The sequence below is a fragment of the Urocampus carinirostris genome, chromosome 17 (assembly GCF_059441175.1).
Source record: "Urocampus carinirostris isolate Australia breed hairy pipefish chromosome 17, RoL_Ucar_1.0, whole genome shotgun sequence".
In the NCBI taxonomy this organism is placed as follows: domain Eukaryota; kingdom Metazoa; phylum Chordata; class Actinopteri; order Syngnathiformes; family Syngnathidae; genus Urocampus; species Urocampus carinirostris.
Window position 1 is genome coordinate 7,219,850 of NC_142365.1, and position 15,280 is coordinate 7,235,129.

The 15,280-nt window shown below is 40.4% G+C and overlaps 1 protein-coding gene and 1 long non-coding RNA gene across 3 annotated transcripts; one reads left to right on the forward strand and one right to left on the reverse strand.

The window, feature by feature from the left end:
- Positions 1-2,970: 2,970 nt before the first annotated feature.
- Positions 2,971-9,265, reverse strand: LOC148349053 (uncharacterized). Of its 2 annotated transcripts, none has more exons than XR_015847347.1 (3): positions 9,225-9,265; positions 6,343-6,599; positions 2,971-3,812 (listed from the first exon to the last, which is right to left on the reverse strand). It is a non-coding gene; the product is annotated as an uncharacterized LOC148349053 (long non-coding RNA). The 2 variants fall into 2 exon arrangements; XR_015847348.1 differs by lacking the exon at positions 9,225-9,265 and adding an exon at positions 7,633-7,740.
- On the forward strand, positions 6,349-14,580 carry LOC148349054 (uncharacterized). Its single transcript, XM_088321293.1, has 3 exons — positions 6,349-6,621; positions 9,728-9,879; positions 13,955-14,580. Exons 2-3 carry the CDS (start codon positions 9,762-9,764, stop codon positions 14,395-14,397), a joined length of 561 nt encoding a protein of 186 aa, XP_088177419.1. The 5' UTR covers positions 6,349-6,621; positions 9,728-9,761; the 3' UTR covers positions 14,398-14,580.
- The last annotated feature ends 700 nt before the right edge of the window (positions 14,581-15,280 follow it).

Below are 15,280 nucleotides of genomic sequence, written 5' to 3' on the forward strand. Positions count from 1 at the left end.
AGATTCCAAGTTAACGGGCCAGGGCCTTCTAGCAGGCGTAAGAGAACATCAGCAGTTTCAAAAACTATGATTGGTTAGGTGTCGTAACGGAGGTATCACAATGAAAAGGTGGAGAAAAGTACAGCATCCATGTGTCCTCTGCTTGTGTCAAGCTGATTTTTTTTCAACCCTAAATCTAATAAAGATTTATGCCAGAAATACAACTTTCAGCATTAGCTTTGATGGGGTAGAACTTCTTGATGAAACTGAAATGCATGGATAATCTGTATGACAGAGTAATTGAATTTTTTTTGAGGAAAGAAAGGAAAATTATTTTGTGCACGGATAAAAAAATATTTCTGGTAATTAAGTCAAGTCAAGTCAAGTCATTTTTATTTGTATAGCCCTTAATCACAAAGAGTCTCAAATTAAAATGTTGTTGCGGTTGCCATGGAGCCCAATTGGTCCCGCCCGTGTGGCGCCAGCTGCAGCTCGTTGACAGATTGGCTTCCTGTCTATTTTAAGATCAGCACTCTCACGCTTCCTTTGTCAGCCCATCAACGAACTTCTGCCCGCAAGACGTGGGTTTCGACTCGGTCCTGTTCCTGTTGGTATTTCCTGTCCGGTATGGTTCCCGTCTATTTTTGTCATGTTCATTATATTCTCCAGTTTTCATTCCTGTATAGTTTTTCCTTTTTATTTTCGATATTCTGTTTCGTTATCCATCCTGTTTGTCTGTCCCGTCCTGTCCAGTATCGACCCCATCTGTCCGATATCAACTTGGGCAATTAGTATCGATCTCGACGGCCTCTAGCTTCCTATCATTTCACGCCAGACTGCTGCCTAACGTGCATGACTCCCCATTTCCCGTAAAATAGAGAACGTCACGCGTTTGGGTCCTGATCCTGCTCTGGTTCTTGACACTTTGTAGTAGTTTGGTTTCATTGCAATAATGTAAAGGGAAACACAATCATCCACAATTTGTGGAAGAAATCTTAATGGATAGTGCCGTGTCAGTGACGCTGTATCGTCTTTTGTGACGTCACTGGGTCCCTTCATTCGCGCTCGTAAGTCAAGTGAAAATGTTTAATGGCTATAAATGCGCGCTGTCATCAATTATTGACTTGATTATAATGTTCCAAATAGCAGCAGGCAATAAACCAGAAACGGGAGGGTGTTTTTTTTTGTTTTTCTTGAATTTATTTCAATAGTTAGTCTCATAAGTTACATGCATAATATGGATTGCAAATAATAAGTTATAAGAAGCCATCGTTGAAAATAATTGAAAGGAAATAACGATTCAAGCAAGCCAGCAGGGTGGCAGCGACATCAAGCGACGAGATAGGAGAACTGCAGCATGTGTGTATTATCTTAATACTCAATGTCGCTGTGTTGTGTATGCAGTGAAAATGAGTGCTAAAAAGCACAAGGAAGACTACAAACTACGGAGACTCAAACAGACCAAACTACACCTTTTTTTCCTCTTTTTTGGCCAGGCTTTCATGCGGTGTTTGGAAGCAAAATGGCCGACAGTTTAGTGAGGCTTATGTTGTAAAATAAATGTACGTTTTTCACACAATGAGTATTCAGTAGTCGATAAATGATGCACAAGCAGTCTTTAATTATGTGATTATCAGTGAAGCCTAATCCCGTAAACAAAGTTCACTGCATTGTTATGAATGACAATAAAGTCAGTTTTTGTTTTGTGACAGTATAATTTATTTTTTTAAAACCTTTTTTTAATAAAGTGACATTTTATGTTTCAAAGGATCACTTTATCTCTCAGAGGATTATTTGTGTATTTATTTATTGTTATCTTTATTCTGTTTTTTTTTTTTTGCTTGAAATGTAAATTATTTTTTATTTCTCATATGGGTACAAACAACCTGACCTTTGTTAATTGCTTTAGATTATGTTTATTTAATTCAGAATCTACACGGCGGCTGGGTGGTTAGCAGGGCTCAAGTCCAGTTACCGCAGCCTCCCCCGTCTGGAGTTTGCATGTTCTCCCCGTGCTTGTGTGGGTTTCCTCCGGGCACTCTGGTTTCTTCCCACATTCAAAAAACATGCATGTTAGGTTAATTGGCCGGTCCAAATTGTCCCCAGGTGTGAATGAGCAAGTGAGTTGTCTGGCAACCAGTTCAGGGTGTCCCCTTCCCACTGCCTGAAGATAGCTGGGATGGGCTCCAGCACCCAAGCGACCCTACTGAAGATAAGCGGTGCAGATAATGGATAATTCTAAATCGATTTCGGTGGTTTCCAATTCAGCCAGCAGATAGTGCTAACGGTTTCCCACCCGAATGAATTTGACATAGCTTCATATTATCTCTAGCATTTATCATGAAGGAAGCAATACTCTAGTCAAGTCAAGTCGTATTTATTTGTATGGGCCCTTTATCACAAAAAAGTACAACTACAACAAAATAACTAGTAAAAATAACAGAAAGGAGGAGGAAATATGTTAAGCGAAACATGGATAAATTAAAAGTGTAACTTGGTTTACATAAAATCCAAATGCCATTGTAATGTAAAGTTCATACTCAGATAAAAAACTATTTGGAGCTAGATAACTAGCCAAAAAAGATTAAATGTTAGCTCCTTAGCATGCAAAACAAGTAAAAAACTAGGTAGTTAGCTTGCTGAATAGCTAAAAATGTATGAAAATAGCTAGCTACAAAGCTTAAAAAATAGCCAGCTAGCTGGCTAAAAAGCCTGCACATTTTTTTGCTCATTCGCTTCATGAAACCCACTTACTGGATTAGTTCTTTGTACCACTGGGAGGCAGTAAATATTACCCACGGTCCCTTTTAAGACCAACACTGCTCCAAATTTGACACTTTAAGCACTCACCTCCACGACATTAAAGTTGATTGTGTCCAAGATTCTCCTTGGACAGATCAGAGTCTTGTCTAAACATATTTAAATAATGAATTTTTCATTTCATCAATATGGATGATTGCTCAGTCCAGAAAGGAAATAGTAGAGACACACAAATAAATAATGCACTTGTTGAATACTAACAAATTACATTTATTTACATGACAAAGGAAAATTGAACGAGAATGTGAAAAAATTATTTGTAGCAATAATAAAATTATTGACCCATAAACCCCGTTAAAATAATGAACTCATTTAGAGGACCGGGAACTCTTTCGTAGCATACAAGAAAAGATGCATTATTTACCCCTGCACCAAAAACAGTAAGTTAAATATTTTCTTGGTTTCCCTCACAAGAACCAAAAGGTATCTTGTTGGAAGAGTTTGTTGAGAATGATGGCGGACCAGAAGACGCCGACCTTTTGTTTTCAGGTCTGGGCCACATGGAGTCTCTGCATTCTGAAGAAACAAAAACCAGCCCGTGATCACAAACTCGCAGCTCGGGGGCCTAATGTGGCCTTCAGGATGACAGTTTGAGGCCCCCACCTTACTATAAAAGTTAAAGGGAGCGTGTGTAATTTTAGACTACTCAACGTCGCTGTGTGGTGCAACCAAAAACGAGTACCGCAAAGCTCAAAGTGAAACAACAAAGTACAAACACCCGAAGTCACCGCATTAGAAGAATATTTGAATCTGCAACACTCATTATTTATCAATATGTGCCGGATAGGCAAATGTCGGAACATTTGACAAAGACACACATGGCAAATGTGTAAGAAAAAGGAAGTCGATGACGAGTTCTTCTCTTTGAGGCGCTTTCTGCGTGTTCGCTGGGCGGAACCGTTCTTCAGCTGGCAGCTTTAGCCAGTATCACCAACGTAAAGCTGGCCAGTGAAGAACTGCTCACGCGCCAGCCGTCCTTCGTTTCGGGCGCCGCAAGAAACTTGCAGATGATCCTGTAGAAAGACAAGAAGACATTGTTTTAATATTCAGTTCCAGAAATCCAAACAAAGCTTCTACGATCGACATATTTATCTCAAGTCCCTGCTGGTAAATCAGGGATGGGCTAGGTTTTTCTGCAGTAGGCTACATCGAGTTAAAAAGAATTGGCATGGGGCCGGGCCAGGGGGAAAAAGTAATCGATTTTATCTTGTTGAAGGGTGTCGAGCCTCAATCCAATACCTTGGCAATGCATGAGGAAAAATAACGGGGAATAATACCTAAATACACATGCAGACATTGACAAGCAAGTTATCCATCCATCCATCCATTATCTGCACCGCTTAGCCTCAGTAAGGTCGCGGGGGTGCTGGAGCCCATCCCAGCCATTCTCGGGCAATGGACAGGGGACACCCTGAACTGGTTGCCTGTCAGTCACAGGGTACACAGAGACAGACAAGCGTTCATATGTTTACTTTACCTAGGGACATTTTGGACCAGCCTATTAACCTGACATGCATGTTTTTGGAATGTGGGAGTAAACAGAAGTGCCCGGAGGAAACCCACTCAAGCACGGGGAGAACATGCAAACTCCACACAGGAGGTTCGACCTTATGACCTCAGAACAGTCCCTCATACGCGCTAACCACTGCGCTGCCGTGCTGTTAATAAAATGAAATGATAAGCAAGTATATATATAATCATTAGTGCACATTTTTATCAGATTATTTTCAAAACACTCTGAATCAAAGCAGTCATATATTCCCTCCTTTTAAGTATTAAATTTTATAATATGCATTCAAAAACTCCAAATGCAAGTGTTTTCATTTGCATGGCATTTGAATAACATTAAAACGAGATAACAAAGAAATGCATTAAAAAAAAACTAACAATTATAAAAGATTAAAAAGGACATTTACATAATTTGAATGTGCACAATGTTTTATGAAAAATATTTTTTTATGGCGGAATGGGACAAAAAGCGGGCAACAACTATGATTTATTTAAAATATTGAAAAATGATGCAGTTTGTTCACTTTGAGTCTCTGTAGTTTGTATTTCTAGCACTCGTTTTCAGTTGCACTGACACCGGGGGTCTCAATCTCAATCAAGCAGGGGGCAGTCGAATCTAGGATCCGAGGGAGGTTGGGCCAAATGGGGTTTTCCACAAACACAAAAAAAGGAAGAAAAATAGGAAGAAAAAAAGGCAAAAAAAATGGGAATCAAAATAAAAGTAGGGGAAAAGAAAGCAAAAGGGAAAATTGAGAAAAAAAGGAAAGAAAGTAAAAAAAAAAAACAAGAATTAAAGAGAAAAAGCTATTTTATCTATTTTTCTTTTAATTTTATATTTTTCTCTTTTTGATTTTTTTCATTTTATTTTTTTCTTGAATTTTACTTTTTGTCTTTTTTTCATTTTTCTCTTTTCTTTTTGTGTCTATCTTCTTTTCCTTTTGTATTTCTTTATTTTCCTACTTTTTAAAAAGATAATGATCAGGTTTCTTTCGGTCACATTGAGTCTCTGTATGTTGTCTTCTTCCACTGAGCTTTTAGCACTCGTTTTTGTTGGCATGACAGAATACAGCAACATCTCATCTCATCTCATCTCATCTCATTAGCCGTACCGCTTATCCTCATTAGGGTCGCGGGGGGCTGGAGCCCATCCCAGCCATCTCCTGGCAGTGGGCAGGGGACACCCTGAACTGGTTGCCAGCCAATCGCAGGGCACACAGGGACAGACAACTCATTCGCTCATTCACACCTAGGGACAATTTGGACCGGCAAATTCACCTGAAATGCGTGTTTTTGGAACGTGGGAGGAAACCGGAGTGCCCAGAAGAAACCCACGCAAGCTCGGGGAGAACATACAAACTCCGCACAGGAAGTCTGGAGCTGGAGCTGGATTTGAACCCACAACAGGTTCCCATGACAATAACTAATATACATATATATTACACACACACTGTCCCTTTAACTTTCATTTTAAAAATAGCATCCTGGGGTCTGCAATTGGACCCTGGGTTGCGAGTTTCAGCGATATGTAGTGGTCAAAAATCACGCAGTGTCCCTTTTAATGGACACATACCATTGACTATAGTGTGTTTAGGACAATCGCCACTAGATGGCAATAGTACACGCCATACAAGTAGCATGGGAACCAGAAGATGGCGCCATTATACCGTTATGATCCTACCAATAAACGACGAGACATTCTCCTCAGTACACGATAAGAACCTAAACATTTTAATGAAGTCGACTTGTGCATTTTAGTAGATTGACATTCATCAGTTTGCAATCTATTGGAGGGAACTTATTTCCTATTCTTGCTTTTATGTTGTAACGACTTCATTAGAACTGCCTCAGTTTGCAGACCCAGCCCTTCTTGTCGTCTTGGAAGAAAAACGTGACACTCGCCACACTGCGGTTCCGAGACCTGTGGACGACAAGTGGACTCGGAAAGTGTCTGTGGCACCGCCCAAACGGGATCGATCGATGAATAAATCAAACGAACACTCAGTCGATCGTAAAACAGTCAAGCGGGCGGCCCACCTTGATCGGGACTGCCTGGCTCCGGAACGGTATCTCCTCCTCGTCCTTCGTCTTCCTTGTCCGTCTCTGTCCAGTTCGTGTCAGGAAGCGCGCTGTTTTAGCTTTGCTGGGGACTTTTTTCTTTTCACCCCCATTGACGGCACACTTCCACACCCAAGTGACAAGTCAGCTGGCTTTCCACGCCGGGTCAGCTGCCTGCGTGATGACGTAGATGCGCCCGGAACCGTCGTCGAAGGTGGCCACGCCCCCTAAAGGACCTGAGCCACCAATCAACAGGAAGTGAGTAGGACTGCTATAAGATGACTCAGCATATTGAATGTCAAAAGTTCACTTTATTTTTAGGAACGGCTAGTGTAATTTTAAGGTCTTTATAAAGAGAAATGTATAATATTTTTAGAACTGTTTTCAAAAGATTAAGTGCAATTATCAATCCGCTCAACTTCAGCCATTTGCTCCTTTTATTAATGATTGCAATTCCTCTTATTAAGCTATGATAAACCTTGCAAACACAACGCAGCACCTATTTACTCACAGCCGCCCGGATTTGAGCCCATAATCTCATGAAATAAAATGAAATGATCTGCATTTCTATAGCGCTTTCCAAGTCAAGACTTCCCAAAGCGCTTTACAGTGTGCTTCACATTTCCCAATAGCGCTAACCTGCTTATTGGGGGTTCAGTGTCTTACCCAAGGACACTTCGACATGTAACACAGAGGTGCCGGGATTCGAACTGCGATCTCTTGATCCCAAGACGAGCGCTCTAACTCCTGAGCCACTGCCGCCCCAACTCATAACTGAAGCGCATTAACCACTCAGCCGCCATGCCGTCCTGTACTATGTGTATTTTAGATAAATACATCCATCCATTATCTCCATCGCTTATCCTCAGTAGGGTCGCGGGGTGGTGGAGCCCATCCCAGGCATCTTCGGGCAGTGGGCAGGGGGCCAGCCAGTCGCAGGCCACACAGGGACAGACAATTCGCCCGCTCATTCACACCTAGGGACAATTTCGACCGGCCAATTAACCTGACATGCATGTTTTTGGAATGTGGGAGGAAACCGGAGTGGATACCCACGCAAGCATAGGGAGAACATGCAAACTCTGCACAGGAAGGTTGGTAGCTGGATTTGAACCCATGACCTCAGAACTGTGCCGCACACGCGCTAACCACCGCACCACCGTGCTGCCCAGATAAATACACTGAAGACGATATATATTGAGTTTCTCTGGGTATTATATGTGTCACGACCAGAACAGAATTAGGACCCAGATGCGTAACTTTACTCACAAGTCCATGGAAATATAGAGGAAAGGCAGCAGCAGCGATCCAGTGCTCGCTGGACGCGGGAAGCAAGCCGCTTGCGGGATTGGAGCGGGTTCTGTATGCGGAAGTGGATCTTCCAGAGCGGGAGATTGTAGCGTAGTTAGACGGAAAAACAAGTTGTTAGCCGGGACGGGAGATCAAAACGTGGTCAAAAAAACAGGTCGTAGCAGGAGGCAAACGGGGAAATCCGGAACGGATGAGTGGAAACAGGGTAACAAAACGGGACCGACGGCAGTCAGAGTAAAAAATGCTTGCCTTGTGTAAACAGAGGTTCGCTGACGGACTGACAACAGGCGAGTGAAAAGACTGAGCTTAAATAGGACGGGGAACCAATCAGGTAACCAGCAGAAGCGGGCACAGGTGAGTGTAATGAATAATCCTGACAATATGTAATAGCAAGCATTATAACTTAAATTTATAGGTTTGAAATGTGGTTTGTTTTGTAATTTTCATTTGTGGGGTGGGGTTCAAGTCAAGTCCAGTGAAGTCCCATTTATTTATATAGCCCTTAATAACGAAGAGTCTAAAAGGGCTGAACAGACCAAGATTCCCTGATCTGAAACCTACACGAGGGTAAGGAAAAACTCAAAAACCTTAGCACAAGGAGGAGCGGGAGTCACCCACAATATTCACGCGGGTACCAGTAGTTTGCGGACCAATTCCAAGATGGGTCATTGTGATTGTGTAGGAAATTTAAAAACATAAACAATAAAAAAAAGTGTTTTATATTGGTTTTCTGGTGTTTTCTAATTGACCAAAGAAGCAAATGACATGATTAGTGTCTTCACAAACATCAATTTTAAATTATAACTCTGAATATATGTTTGTAGTGTACAGTATCAATAACACATGTAATAACCTGGTGCAATTTAAGAAAGAGGTTCTTGTAGTTGTGGTTGCCTATTTGACCACGCTTCCAACTATAAAAACAATAATAACAATAATTACTCGCATCAGTTCAGTTTTCTTGTTTTGATTTTGGGAATATGTCTTCCCTGCAGGGGAAAAAAATGGAATCGGAATAGGCACTTACCAGGTTTGGCTACGGCCTACTTCCTTCTGGACATGTCTGTGTTTATTATTATAGACTTTTTTGGGTTGCAATTAGTTTACCGTTTCCTCATTCTAATGAAAGAACATTTTTTTTAACGCTTTACCTAAATAAAAGCTACAAAAAAATAATGTCGTTTATGATTTTTTTTTTTTTTTAGTTTGAACAAATTTATTGACACTAATAAGAGCAAACAAACAATGTGAGGTTTGAACAACCCTTCTCGACAATCTTAACAGCAATCAAGCATATTCACAATTTCGCTATGTCTGGCAATATGACGTTTTAACATTTTTTCTGACATTTTCAACATCTTTGTTAGTGTCAATAGATCCGTCCAGGCCAAAGTCGATTGTTTTTTGGTCTGAACAAATCCACAGTATCTACTCAACCAATAGCAGATGTCATCAGCATTCACCACTTCATTAAACATTATGACAATGACTATTTTGCTAGCATTATCAGTCAGCTTCTCGACTGTAAATCCAGAAAACTGGGGCCTCACCCCATGAGCAACAGTCGGATGTTTGCAGGCTACAATTTAAGTCCTATTAATCTGAATATACAGTATAATGTGTTCACATGTGTGACTCTGACGTGCCATATCATAAGGTTTCGTGTTGAAATGACGTCACGACGAAGCCTTGATGATGCTTTTATTTTGTGGGTTGTACGACAAATGTACTTCCTCTGGGACCGTAAACGTAATATTCATTTATTTACTCAGTTCATGCCCTCAAAACATAACAAGTCATTAATGTTAATGCATCTTCCGAGTCTTTTTTTTCTGTCTTGATGTAATTTCTAGATGATCAAAATGAAAAATGAGTGAATAAACCACCCGACCACGCCCTGGTTTGTTTGGTGTTTCCATGGCAACGCCATGGACAATGTGCTTTCGTTAGTTCGCGAGTACAGCATGTTGAGCCTTGCGGGAAAGTTCAAGCATATTAAATGTCATTTTATTTGCACTAAAGAGCTTAAACAACTCGTGTTTTTATCCGTCAGACTGCAACGACTGTGGGAAAGCTAACTCGCTAGCATGTCGGAGGAGGACAAGTTGAAGACATCGAGTAGCTCGGACGACAAAAAGAAGAAGAGGAGAAAGAAAAGAAAGAAGCGAAAGAAAGTTGGTGATCCGAACACTCTGGAACAACAAGGTAACTGGAAATATATATTTTTTTAATTCTTATGTGGGCAAAATTAGTAATGAAATTGCATAATATAAACTGATCTTACAAAGGCAATTATTCTCAGTACTTATTATAATTCCGCAAAGAGTAAATAATAGTTATGAAATGGGTGGGCAATGTATTTTAAAGGCATTCAACATAAACTAATTCCTTGCCATTTTATCTCTTAACAGTCAATATTTTCTTTAAATAATTCAATTTCCACCACACTGATTAAATTATGCTTTTATTTGCAAAACAACATTTGATGTATTCAATGGACCAAACACAAACAGAAGTGCAGTGAACCGTTGGTTAGCCTTGGGGGTTACGTTCCAAAATGAAACCGTGATGGTTAATAGTTGTACAGTGGAACCTCGGTTCTCGACCATAATCCGTTCCAGAACCCTGTTCGAAAACCGATTTGGTCGATCACCGAAAATCGTTTTTCCCATTAAAAGTAATGTAAAATCGTTTTAATCCGTTCCAACACCCTGAATGTTTACCAAGAACGTAAACATGGAGCTAACCCAGGCTAATCGTACGTTCGCGTTAACGTAATCTTCCGTACGAAAGATTACGCTAACATGAACGTGTAAAAATAAAAAAAAAGGATTATGAATAGGATTTCTTACCTTTGTGGTGGACGGTGGGGAGAGAAAAATCATCAAAAGTTTTTCAACCTCTTCCAAAACTTAAGGCAGTTGCTTGCTTATAGCGTTAACTTCCTTAGCCGCATCACTTGATTTCACCGCCTCCTTATTCTTTACTATCGTACTGATAGATTTAGCCATGCTGTATTCACTAGCAAGATCGGAAATTCGTACACCTCTTTCATATTTAGCTATTATGTCTTTCTTAAAGGCAATAGTTGTACGAACAACTTGTCTTTTTTCACCTGTCCTGCTTGCACCGACCTTCTTCGGAGGCATAATTAGGGGCTAAAACACCCGTACGCCGCTCAGTATCGCACCCTAGCGTACCGGCGTTCGAACTCCGATTTTTGACCGAACAGCGAAGCAAGAATTTCTCGAAATTTTTGGTCCAACACCGATTTGTCCGAACTGAGAGACGTTCGAAAACCGAGGTTCCACTGTACTTCATACTTGGTGGCCATGGTGAATCATATTCCGTGATCCATTATATACTGGTGCGAGCCGGTGAACTGCACGTGAGCAACTCTAATTAATTATAGCCAATTCTATAATTCTGCGAGCAAGGACTGGCAAAAGGCACTTTTGCACTGTTGTGGCTGCAATCCGTTATCCACGATCAACTATTGCTGAGAGCAATGGCAAGCGTACCACATTTTGTTTTTCATATTGGGTTTCTGAATCTTGCCATTTTGGCCTGCCTAAAAAGAACTGCACTGTTTTGTCCACAATCCGTTATCCCCAGTCGTCTATTGCCGAGAGCTGCGGTCGAGAGCAAAATTCTGTCATGCTTGGTGGCTCTTTTCTATCGTTCTCTCTGCATAAAATAAAGAGCATTGTGCAGCTGTGATCCATTATCCCTGGTCAACTAATAACCAGGATAAACAAATGATTAGAGTACAATTAAATACTCTATTGTACACTAAAACCAAAGAGCAAACCCATTTTAATAAGCTCAAAAATTGTTTTCTTTACAAATAACTACGTTACTGTCAAATAATTATTGTAATGAGCAATGTGAACTGAAAGCGCTACGGACGCTCCCCCTACTTAAGACCATTCGACATTCGATAAACGGTAGATATGATCATTTTTTTCGGGATGTCGAAAAATATCCGGACATTGCTGTAAGTTAGATTTTGTATTGTGTGCACCTTTTTCCGAGTATAGGACATTACTGTAGTGCTTCTTTCCGCCGGGTGGCGCTGTGAGGGTACCCAGCATCCACCCCGAAGAAGAAATCCAGCTTATACTTCCTAGTTCGAGTGTAAACATACAGTACTACGTGTACTGTATCTCTAGCGCCCTAAGAACTTTGACATTTTCATTGTTTAATATCCTGGGCATCCATTCAATATGGTTGGTGTAAAGTGCAAAGAAGTGGCGAGCCGTTTCTTTTGAAATGAAAGTGGAATAAGAAAGCTTTGTGCGGTTGAGAAAATGGTCGGAACGCTTTGTTTCGGCCCCTTTTTACCATGGAGGAGGAGCTCTTGAGGCGCATCTTCCTAAAGTAAGTTAAACTCACCTTCATTTATCTTTATAGAGCATTTTATTTTATGAAATATTTATTTTTTAGTACAAAACAATACAGGTTACTTATACAAGTCTTAAACATACTTATATAAACCTTAAACATACAAAATATAGCACTGAAGCAACTTACTAACAAATTCAACCTACGAACGATCGTCCGGATCTCGATCTCATTCGTAAGTAGCGCAGCGCCTATATAGTTCACTGTAAATAATCCTGTAATCCTGAAATTAATGCATAGTGCAAAATGTCTGTATTTTTTTGCACCTTAAAGCGCACTGCATTTAAGTCGCGTCCCCTAAAAATAGTCCTTTCTCATATGTTTCATATTTAATGTGAACTGGACTGTTAAACATATGGAATTAAAACTACAGTTTGAAATACCGTAATTATTTGATCAGTTGAAACCGTCACTGACCTAAATTGCAAAACATTGTGTGAGAGCGGAAAAACCTGACAAGTCCACCAGTGATACAAATCACATACAAAAAGGCATTCAATTTTGTCTCATCGACACACTATTTTTACTCACTGTACCAGAAACGACTGTTAGAGAATGGAGTAAAACAGAAAGTTGTCCTTACAGATATAGCTAAACACAAAAAAAAGCAAAACGAGCAAAACAACCTTTTTGTGTTTCTGATTATTAATCGGATGTCGCATTTATTTTATATGGTTCAGGACAACTTTCTGTTTTCTCCATTTTCCAACAGTCGTTCCTTGCACCATGAGTAAAAATACTATGACAATGAGATCTAATGCATTTTCTTACATCGTCCACATCACAAGAGTTTTAGTGATAATGTTTCAGCTCTCTCACCGCCGTGACCAAGGATCGATATTTGTAGCATTCAATGTTTTGTGATTTTGGTCAGCAATGTTTTTCGTAATAATTCTGTATGCAGTTCCAATTTTGTCCACCGAATTTTCCCATTAACAAGTTGCACTGGTAACAAGGCGCACTTTCAAATTTCTGGTTTTAGGTGTGCCTTATAGCAGTGTCTGAAATAACGTCTGACCGGATGCCTGGGGCATGCATCTTTTATGCTGGGCGTACAACTTTTCAAAACATCTCCCCCAGACAAACAAACAAAAACAAAAAAAAACAAAAGATTTAAAAAAAAATCAAACATTTGCTTTATTCCGATTTCGAAATCTTCGTTCGGTTTGGAAATTTCGGAATTTCAGCTAGTTTGGCAATTTGCATACTCAGCAGCCAATAAGGAGACTGCATCAAAAAACTTCGTGCTTCCGGACTTTCCCGAGCCTTATAAGGTCGTTCATTTGCATATCATTTTCCAAAGTAGACGCACGTAGAACGCAAGAAAAATGGATAAGTGGTTAGGAATCAAGCCAAAACCTCAGGCCCAGAAGAAAGATTCAAAAGAAGCTCACAAAATGTATGACGCTACAAAACGTAAACGTACAATAAGAGCATCGTGGAAAGAAGAGTTCACGTGGCTTGTAGCAGACGACGCAACGCAAACATTGCACGAATGATACAGGTACATACTAATGGCAGATATACATGCAATGAATATTATAAGTAGATTCATAATAAACCTAATTTTAAAGTGTTCTGTTATAGATTCTGATTATCAATCCTTAATACATTGCAACAATGTTTTGTTTTTTTTTGCGATTAATGGTCCTATTGTGTTTCAAGTTGTGAAAAATGGGGCAGGCATCTTTATGGCTGGGCAGGCAACGTTTCAGAGTTGTCTGCCCTGGTGTCCGGTAACTTTTTGTCATGAGTTTCAAACACTGCTTATGGCCTGGAAAATGCAGTAGATAGCATCTTACATTGGTGTATTTTTGTCCAGCTGTGGTCTTCTGTGTATTTTTTTTCAAACCTTGCCACTCCTCATTAACCCTAGTTGAGACCCGGGCAGTCAAGCTCCCCGATGTCCTCCAAGTAACCCCAGCGCCCCGGGTTCAAATTACCAAACGGCGAGTAGCAAGCAAGAAGAGCAAAGAACCCATCAAAGAGCCTCCGATCCGCCCTGTCTCAGAAAGCCACCTCAAAGAACCGTCCCTGGAGCTGGTGCTGCCACCCCGGATGCCCTCACCGTTACCGTCCCCTACGGTGCTCCACATGCAGGTAAAGGAGTGTCTCAGGTGGGAAGGGGCCCTGCAGGACCCGCTGGCGGAGGAAGAAAGGCTAGAGACGTACCGGGCCAACAGGAGGCGCCGTTATGTGGCCCAGCGAGACGGTCAGCCTCTGGACCCAGTCGCCTCTTTTGAGCCACGGTGCGTCCTAAAGGACAAACAAGACAAGCAGGTTTTCAAAGTCAACATACAACAGACTGACGGACATTAAGCGTGTGCATGCTAAGGGTGGGCGATACTGGGAATTTTGGTATCGATCCAGACCAAATAAATAGATGGTAGTATCGATCGATACGGATCGGATACTTTTTGCTTGGAAATGTCATGATCATTAAATAATTGAACTGTTCCCCCTTTAAGAGATTTTATATTTACAATAAACACAGCACAAAGATTTATGGCATTGGAATGTTTTTTTAACTAAATAACTACATTGCAAATTATAACAGTATAAAGGATGTATAAAAAAATTTCTATTAGATACTTTATTCATCCCCGTAGGGGAAATCACACTTCCAGCAGTATCCTTGTGTTGAAAAATAAAATAATAAAATAAATGATATAGAATACAAAAATACCCAATTAAATGTGTTGATATAGAGTCTTTAAATAGTGCGACAGAAAATACACACTGTAATAAAAGTAGGGTAATATGCAAATGTGGGGGTGGGGTTTAATGTGGCTTTTCACTCCCCCGGGTGGAGTTAAACAGCCTCATGGCATGAGGAAGAAATGATCTCAGTCCTATTACAACTGTTTCAGAGCAAAATCTAAGAGAGTCAAACCAAAAAATCAGCAATGTAATAAAAATACAAATACTCTTAATACAATGTCATCTAGGGCAGGCACAGGGAGGCTGCAAACATAGTCCACAAGCTGGACCCAGCCCGTCGGATGATTCAAACCTGCCTGCCAAAATAATGTAATAGAGCTGATGTCGTGCACTGCTAAAACTTTTATACTGTAGATCCTTTTTTTAAAAGTAGTTTGACAACTAAGGCAAAAATTACAAATTTGAGGTTGTGTCGCGTGATGAGTAGTTTCAGGTGTAAAAACGTATTCATTCAACTGTTAGAATAAACCAGTTAACTTCA